Genomic DNA, 9,571 nt, shown 5'->3' on the forward strand with positions numbered 1-9,571 from the left:
AGATATTATTATAAGTCATTGCACGTGGGAGCTGCTCCTCCAAGCTAACAACACTATCAAGCCACCATCAACCACTAAATAATTTTCTCCACAATAATTACTTAGAGTTAGAGTCAATCGCACGACTAAGTTGATTTTATCCCTTTCTTCCCTATCACATTTTTAAAGGGTACCTCTTGTTGTTTCCTATGATATTTCGAAAATATAGGTGTTCGTTTGCAAAAAAAGCCTTCTCCATAGTCTTTCGATATTAAACCTAATATTATATTAGCATCAAAATAAATACTTCTTCTTAAATGTTCTGTGCTGTGAATTAGACTAAATTTGGCAAAAGTTTTAGCTTCAGGAAACGCCGTTAATTAGTTATATCAACCACGTTATTGGAATCTTTAGTGGCCATTAACAGGGGACCCACAAATATCTCTATTAATCTTATTCTATATATGTCTTTGTCCAGGAGAAGTGGTTTGAAGAAAACCCTTCCAATATTTGGACTTCCAAACTGACTCATTCCCAGGCCTCTTTTTCTTTGTGGTCCAGCACTTGCCACTCAATTGGTGCAATATTGTTGTAATAAACAACTGGAATGCCAATTTTAATATGAGTTTTTTTTTTAAATTTTTTTAAATTTTTTTAAATTTTTTTAAATTTAAACACTGAATTGGTACAAGGATTGAAGGTTTTATTTTGTTTGTTTAATTTACAATGGGCATTTGATATTTACTTCCATGGCAAAATAAAACTAGTTTCATGTCTTTTATTGTTAAGGTTTTCTTCTAGGTTCACTGAATGGGTGCTGTTGGCCATTTCTTCTTTATTATAAGCATACAATTTCTTTCTTTCTTTCTTTCTTCTTTAGTGGGCCTGTGAGAGAGAGAGAGAGATTGGGCGGCAAGGAAGATGTAGACTTTGGAGTCAACATTTTACCTTTTATTTTTTGAAGAAAGACTTAGGGGAGTTGGAGTCAACTTAACCATGTAGTGCAGGGAGATTGCATAGATTCTTATCTTCAATAAAGTTTAGGGTAAATTATAGTTCATCTCTCATGGTTTAGCCTGATTTTAATCTGTTCCTTTGTTCGTTAAACTTAAGCATTCAAACCCTCTGTGGTTTATATTGAACCGTAAGTGATAGATTCTTCGTCCAAAACTAACTACGTTTTATTAGTGCTAATATTTTTCACTATATATAAATTATAATATATTTAAACTATTCTTATCATCAAGTCTTTTTTTATGTCTTAGTTCACGATTGATTAAGCCACAAAGGTTTTTAAGTTTGAGATATAATAAAAGAGTAACTTGTAATTGGGCCAAACCTTAATCGAAAGTTTAATTAGGGTTTAGTAATTTACTCCTTATTTTCTCTCTTTCAGTAGGGAAAGAAAGGAGATTGAAATATTTTTAGAGAAATAGGTTAAACTGTTTTCAATAAAGTCAATTCACTATCAAATTTACTAATTATTCATGTATTCTTTTTAGTAGGGATGTCTGCTGAACTAAAAAGAATAAACTTTAAGCAATATATATAATTCTTTTAACCTCTTTCCTCCTTGTGTGGCTACTACATTATATTTCAAAATAGACTTAAATTAAAAAAATAAAATAGGCTGAGATTTAAATCTATGAATTCTGAACAATTAAGATTTTAGATGACAGACCAACAATGTATATCATATTATTAACAATAATTATCCCTATAGAACCGAAGATATTAAGATTAAGAGCGAATCTTCGTCACCAAAAAGTAGTTTAACCTATATTAATCTTAATAGTTTGAAAACTCGCATATTTATTCAACAAGGTTAAAAAAATATACTTCATCTTGTAGAAAAGTTCAGATTAGGTTATCTGATGCTTGTTGATATTTTCCTGATATCCATGTTGATCTTAGTCTTGCAGATATTAATTAATCATGGTTTGATGTGATTAAAATATAGTTTTGAGTCAATAATGGCTAGTGCATTAGTTTAGTATAATACTTGCAATTAAATGGTTGCCAGGAAGTGCACCTCTTGATTAGTTACTAATTAAGCTGGAGCTTGTGATTAGTGATTACATGAGGTGTTTCCAAGTTGGATGATGTGGATATAAAAGGAATTGAATTGGTCATCGTATAACATCTTAAAATTTGAGTGGTTGGTTTGATAATTTAGCAAGATAGTAAATGGAGTCAATCAACTATAATAAACTATTTGATTAAATAATACAATCTAGATGAGTACAATTATAGACAATTCAGATGAAGTAATGAAAAAAAAGAAAAGAATCTATGGAATATTAAAAACTTTAAATGGGAAGCAAAATATTATAATACTATCTTACATGTAGAGAGGAAAAGATTGGAGATAAAAGATGAGAGAATGTTACTCCATCTTCTTCGAGATTATTAAATTTATCTTCACTATCTATTCTTGTTTGATTGTCCATTCACACGCTACTCTAAAAACTTTAGTCGTTAAATATTTATTCAAAATCAAAGATTCAAATAAGAGGACAAATATGTATGCTCTTCGTATAGAGAGAACTCACATGGAATTCATGTTACTCGTCCGATCAATATTTTTACAAGAAATCCAAGATAATAAGACAATTTATCATAAATAATCTAAACAAAGAATATCCAAATTACCACAGGCTATAGTAGGCCTAAAAAATATATGTTAATAATATAATTGAAAGTAGATAAATACTCTTGTAGGGGCAAGATAACTAATATAGTTATTAAAAAATAAAATATATTAAATTAAGATCTTGCTGGTCCTCGCCTACTTCTCCATGACCTCAAACTGGTGAGCATAAAATCCAACAGTATATACTTTTACAATTTAAAAATAATATAATACATAATACAATAATATAAAATATGCTTAAATGCTAATGTAATATACTCGTAAATTAATAATACACGTGGTGCTATGTCTAATATACATGACATGATCTGCATACTTAAAACGCATACAATATATAAAAATATCTTCAATCATCATGAAATAATAATACATAAATGATACCATAATTATCACAACATCACTACACTATCCTTAAATTACATAGGAGTCACTTGTGTGAAATGTATCTAATTATTACAATTGCTCTTCAATTATCTAGTTTCTACGTTGTCTTGAGATGGATGAATAAATCATAACATAAGTAAAAAAACCTAACTTAAAAATAAATAATGAAATATATCACAGAACTTCCGTCACGAGTTTGGATAGATTCAATTATTTATCTAGTTAAAATAACTATTAAGAATACCGACACCGCTAGTTATTAGAAGTGACTAATCTAAATAAAATATTATAAATAAATGATCTACCATTTTTAACAATGTCAAACTAAACAAAAATAATTAAGGAGAAAAATATTAATATTAATATTTAAAACCAAACTATTTGGGCTGTCCCATGATTGAAATGAAGGGGATGGGTTGCCTGCAGCCCACCACAACCCAAAATTTGGAGCTGGGCTGCCAATTTGATTTGCCCTAGTCCTGGTCCCAAAGTGACCAACCCACACACTTCATCTTCTTCCTCTTCTCAGGACAGAGAAGCCACAAGATGAAGATCCCATCTTCTAGCAGACCAGCAAGATTGAGAGCAAACACTAAACACCAAAAACTAGTTCCAACAATCCAGGTACCAATCACTAAAATGGTGAAGATTTTAACTTAAGACATTTCAAGAACCACAGCATTCTATCATAATTAAGAACTAGCTTTCAAACATAAAGACCAAGTACAACAAGCAAATGGTAAGTTGAACAAACTCTAGTACAAACTCATATATCTTTCATCCTTTCCACATCACAAATATTAAGAATGAAAGAATAAAAACAAGTATGCAGCAACAGGCACCAATCACATTAGAATCCTCCCTCCCCCCATAAAAATAAATATATGTCAAAGAATTATAGAACAAGTAAAACTAAAAATGATTCAGTTTTCTCCTTTGTTTGTATGGTATACAAAAATAAATTTCTTATCAATCAACTTGGCTGAGACGTAGATGAGGTCCCTGCAACAACATCAGCAGGTATCCATGCAGACACTGTATAAAGAGGCTGATCCATCCACTTGAGAGTAATGCCATCACTGCTTTCTCCTTGCTGCTCGATGCTGTAATTTTCCGACGACGACGGCGGCGGCGGTGAGTTCATCCTTAAGATCATCCGGCTCTGCAGCACCTCCCTTTCGCCGATGCCTCCGCATAGAAATCCACCGTCTTCCATCAACTGCTTCCACGTGTTGAACCTCTCGTACCTCTCCACCCTCTCATTCCCTTCGCAGGCGACTACGTTCCTCATCTCCCTCGCGAACATCTCCTCGACCTTGATCCTCGCCGCGCTATTCTCCGGTAGACAGGAGCCCAGTGCGTCGAAAACCGCAGAGTAGTACTGGATCGAAGCGACCAACCTCATCTCCCATGCTTGCTTGTTCAACTCGACTTCCTTCTCCGCAGTCACGACGATTTCCGGATTCGCGCTGCGTAAGAGACTCAAGAAACTCGCCAAAGCCGCGCCGCTCTCGTCGTAGAGCGCCTTGTGCATCACGGCGACGCAATTCACGGCGACACATTCGTTCCGGTTGACATGAAGCATCCAGAGCCGGACATCATCCAATCGGTCTGCGACGGCGTGGAAGGCGAAGGGGAGATTGAGTTCCTCCGCGAACCGCGCAAGCCTAACGCCGGTCTCCTGAAGGTCCTGCCTAGATTCTCCGATGCCGGTGATCCTGACATGGCTGGGCGGGTTCGGCCTGGAAGATAAGCTCTGGAACAGACTCGGCCATTGGAGTCCTTGCTTGATGTCGAAGTCGATGATATGGATGCGATCTTTTCCTTGGAAAGCGCGGATTAGCCTCTCGTTCAGCGTGAAATGGAGGAATTTTGGAATCGGGCTGACATGGTTGAGGACCTGCCATGCAATGGCATCTTCATCACCATCTTCATCATCTCGAGGAATCTGAGCGGCGAACTCCTCCCACGGCGGCGCGAGGGTGAAGATTCGAGGCCAGAGCTTGACGACTCGCAGCGCTAAGGCTTCGGTGAAGTAAGCCGCCACTCTGTGAATCGGCGTTCCTCGTGGGGATGCTTCCCCTCCGAGTCTAGCTATGAAATAGTTTGCAGCCTCATGGTGGCGAGAGCTAATCGACTCTGCGCATGCTACCAGCAAGCTCACGAGCTCGAGACCCTGCCGCTCCGTTTGGGTGTTCTTACCTTCCCCTCCTACAAAAGAATTCGCTACTACCTCGTCTCTGCTCCATTCTCAAACTCTCGTTATCGCCGGCGAATGCTGTTAACTCACCGGCTATTTTAAAAGATTAAACAGTTAGAAAACGATGACGTGGGTTGATAAAGAAAAAATAAAACTCAACGGAAATTGACACATTTGCCGAGTACAAGGCCAGGGAATCCCATACTTCGGCGAGAGAGAGAGATCATAGAAGAAGAAAGAAGAAGAGTATGATCTCTAATATGCATGGGCTTTCTTTAATTTTAATTTTTGTTTTTCCATGGCGAATAAATTTTAAGCAAGAAAGGTGGGAGAAGTGGGTACGGAGGAACGTCGGGGCCATGAAGAAAACGATGGGTTCGAAAAGGTGGGAGATTTGATGTGACCCGTCGGATGAGGATCGGACGGACGTGACGCCGGACGGACGGTGACCGTTGGGGAAGGCGAAGCTTCCTTCGTGTCGTGACGGAGTAAGGCGGTTAGTACTCCGGCCGTTTGGACTTTGGCGACTCTTACGGGCTTCGGATCAGCTGTGCGGCTACCAACACGCTCACGATTAAAACATCCACAGTAATTGGCCACGTGGAGGGTCCTTTAAATTTGCCCATAATCAATTCACTTGAAATCCTGTTTCGTGAGAGATAGGATGTAAATAATCCGGTAGCTAATTATTTGGGAACTATTTCCTTATCCTTTTTCTTTTTTCTCTTCTCGGTCAAAGCTTGACTTTAAAATTAATTTTGAGCATATTTTAAATTCGAGACTATATTCTAGAGCTACTTAAGAAATAGAATCAAGTCTCATCAGATTAAGCTTGATTGGGAGAGTGGATATGAATAATTAGATCCTTATCTAATAGTCATAAACTTTATATGTTTATATTTTGAATTTAAGCTAATGAATAGAGTTTGAAATTAATTTTGGGTCTATATTTTAATTTAGACTCAGGCTTAATTAATTTTGAACCGAGCCTAAGCTAAGCCTAATTCAAACTCGAGCTTGCCCAATATAAACATATTTCAACTCCGAGCTTAAATCATGTCTAATTTGAGCTAGAGCCTTAAACAAGCCCAATTGAAGTCTAATGTATTCATGCCGGTTGATTCAAGATTGATTTAAGCTTGAATTAAATAACGATTAAATAAATAAGTTTAAGATTAGATCAAATTAGTGATGGATATAAACCATTTGATCTTGATCTATGGTAAAAAATTATATGCAGTTTATATATATATATATATATATATATATATAGCACGTCTAGATATATTGTGGGATATGGTGAAAGAATAAAATAAAGTCCAATTTTCTATTTTTATGTAAATATTTAATCTATTTTTCCCATATATTGTAATACAAATATGAGTAATTTCATATTGCTCATAACTTTACAATGTAAATGCGCTGCCTCCACACGATGAAGAGGGCAATCCTTGGAAAACATGTTCTCAACGGTGCTCTCAAACCATGGGAGGCTAAGCCAGTGCCTAAATCCTCATGGATATGGAGGGCGTTATGTCAAGCAGCGGCCGAACTGAAGGAGGGCTTCTAGAAGAGCATAGGTAATGGGTGTAGTATGGTGGTTCTATAGGAAGCGTGGGCGACGTCCATTCCTTTTGGTCAATTGCCTTGCATGGTCAATGTGAATAGTTTTACAAGCTGCTGCTGTGTTGACACTCTACTGGAAAACGGGAGGTGGGACGTGGACAAACTGCATGTAGCTTTTAATAGGGATCTCACCTTCGACGTGGCCACGGTTGATACAGGGGGTTCGCAGTTAGAAGACCGGTGGGTGTGGGTCCCACAATTAATGGGGAGGCGATAGCTAAGAATGTTTACAAATTCCTGCGGAAGAAGGAAGGCTAGGCTTGGGATGGTTGGGCTCAGCTTTGGAAATTAACTACAGCACCTCAGATCAAGGCTTTCGTGTGGAAGCTCATGTGGAACCTGGTCCCAACAAAAGCCTACCTATTTGGGCTAAATTGTGGGCCTAACAATCCCTGTACGCTGTGTGGGCTTTTCCCTAAATTGGCCATGAATCTGTTTTACACTTGTTGTTTCACTTTGGAAGTGTGGGCTTGCTTTGCTGGGTCGGTCCAAGCACACAGAGGCTAAAATCCCATCATCGAACCAGATAAGGTGAAATCAATCATGGCGGCTATCTTATGGGGTATCTAGAAGGAGCGTAATCAAAGAATCTTTGAAGGCAAGAGTAATACAGCTCCTGCTATGGCAAGTAAGGCTGTGACTTTAGCTCAAGATTATTTGAAGGTCAGTGGGAAAGAGAAGAATTCAAACATGGGTACTATTAAAATTCGTTGGGAGCTGCCGTCGAAAGGGTGGATCAAAATCAATGTCGACGAAGCTTGGAAGGAAAGAGAGTATCAGGGAGGAGCATGTTACATTATTCGAGATGAGAATGGGTCTCTACTCCAGGTGGCGACAAAGCCAACTATAGCGGATTCTGCCAGCTATAGTGAAGTCTGGGCTATGCAGGTAGGGCTAAGAAAGGCTCATGGGAGGTGAGAGCAGGTGATTGTGGAGACTAATGCGCTTACGGTTCTAAAAATATTCAGAGGTGAGAACAATTGTCCGTGGTGCCTAAGAAGAGTAGTTCATAATTGCTTCACGTTGGTGTTGTCATTTAGGAAAATTATGTTTCTTCATACGTATAGGGAAGGGAATAGAGCGGCCGACTGGCTTGCTAAACTAGGTAGACATTCAGCTTTAGGGAGAGTCTGGAGTAATTCCAATAAGATTCCCTTGGAGCTGGAGACTATTTTATACTCTTGACAAAATGAGCACAGAATTGGCCTGGGATGTAATCCTTAGCTGACTTTTCATCTCCTTATAATAAAAAAAAAACACTTTACAATGTAAATATATTTAACTGTTAGGTTGTCAAAATAATCAAGCTGGCTTAGGTTTGACTCATCTAATAATGAGGCAATCTTGATTTTAGTAGGATTGTGGATTAATAGAACAGCTCAGTTCAAGCTCGACTCAAAGTTTCGAGCAGAGCTTAATCACAAGTCGGCTTGCTCAGGCTCGGTTTGATAAAATTCACAAACACATACATATATATACTACGAAAATTTTGTGACCATTAGATCAAGGCCAAATGGTTTATATCCATCACTAACTTGATCTAATCTTATCTTTAATCAACCCTTATATAATTTAAATTATATTCAAACTTTTTTTAATTCAAGTTTAAATCAAGTTTGATTCACCCGGCTTGAATTGGGCTTGCTTAAGGCTCCAGCTCAAATCAGACTTGAGCTCGGCTGAAATATATTTCAATTGGTTTCATTTAAAGCTCGAACTCATATTAGACTTTTTGGCTTAAGCTCGATTCAAAATTAAGTGAGTAGAGTCTAATCACAAGTCTGTATATATATATATATATATATATATATATATATATATATATACCTAAACTAAGTTCTTAGTCCCCCCTTATTTAAGAAAAGCAACTACTAAAGAGTGCAACTATTTAGGTTTTTAGTAACTCACACACTAGTGATGATCACTTCTTTTACCTCAAATCTCTTTGAGTGCAGTTGAGCCATGCGAAGGTAACCACTCCCAACCAACAGTATACAACTTCCATCCAAGTGACCCAGAAAAGAAAAAGAAGAAGAAGAAGAAGAAGAAGAAGAAGAAGAAGAAGAAGAAGAAGAAGAAGAAGAAGAAGAAGAAGAAGAAAGAAAGAAGAGACTCAAATTGCGAAGTCACTAGCCATGGCAGCAATGAAGCACCTCCTTTCTGCTGTTCTCTTGCTCATGGCAGTATCGTCTCGGTTTCCGACGGCTTCGTCGGAGAGTTGCTCAGCAGAACTTGCAAAATCCCATGTCGTGCTACGTCGTTCCTGGTACGCCGCCAGGCATGCAGTGCTGCTCGTCGGTGAGAGCCGTCGACCATCAGTGTGTTTGTGACACGCTTCAGATCATCAACAGCTAGCTAGCCTGCCAAATGTGGTCTTGATCCCCTCAGAGCAGCGCAGTTAAGTTTTCCTACCACTTCTACTCTAGCTTGGTATGGGGTTATGGGCAGCTAATTAACATGGAAGGGGAGGAGGGTTGCAGAAATAAAGTTTTGGGGGGGTTTTTAAGTTTCAAATTTATATATATAAATATAGATAGAGTCCTGTAGGCTAATCATAGGCTAGATATAAGAGTTAGTCTGATAGATAAGCTGTGTTGGATGTTTTTGATGATGTCGATGTCAAACCATACTAGATCTAGTGAGAACAACACACTACATTCTTTAAATCCTAAGTTTAAGATGTGGCTTTAACATGAGAAAGAACTAGAAGGAAGATGATTCATAGATCT

The 9,571-nt window shown here is 37.8% G+C and overlaps 1 protein-coding gene across 1 annotated transcript; it reads right to left on the reverse strand.

Annotated features, from left to right (window-relative positions):
- Positions 1–3,765: 3,765 nt before the first annotated feature.
- On the reverse strand, positions 3,766–5,842 carry LOC140773461 (protein DWARF AND LOW-TILLERING-like). Its single transcript, XM_073116028.1, has 2 exons — positions 5,751–5,842; positions 3,766–5,256 (listed from the first exon to the last, which is right to left on the reverse strand). Exons 1-2 carry the CDS (start codon positions 5,840–5,842, stop codon positions 3,990–3,992), a joined length of 1,359 nt encoding a protein of 452 aa, XP_072972129.1. The 3' UTR covers positions 3,766–3,989.
- Positions 5,843–9,571: the final 3,729 nt, after the last annotated feature.

Source organism: Typha angustifolia, chromosome 2 (assembly GCF_048772165.1).
Source record: "Typha angustifolia cultivar Huaian chromosome 2, ASM4877216v1, whole genome shotgun sequence".
Classification (NCBI taxonomy): Eukaryota; Viridiplantae; Streptophyta; class Magnoliopsida; order Poales; family Typhaceae; genus Typha; species Typha angustifolia.

Bases quoted from the DNA above. Each gene is read 5' to 3' on its own strand.
- LOC140773461 (XM_073116028.1), bottom strand. From the start codon at position 5,842: ATGGGCAAATTTAAAGGACCCTCCACGTGGCCAATTACTGTGGATGTT. The intron at 5,257-5,750 runs GTAAGAGTCGCC...AGAATGGAGCAG, and splicing joins GCACAGCTGATCCGAAGCCC to AGACGAGGTAGTAGCGAATT.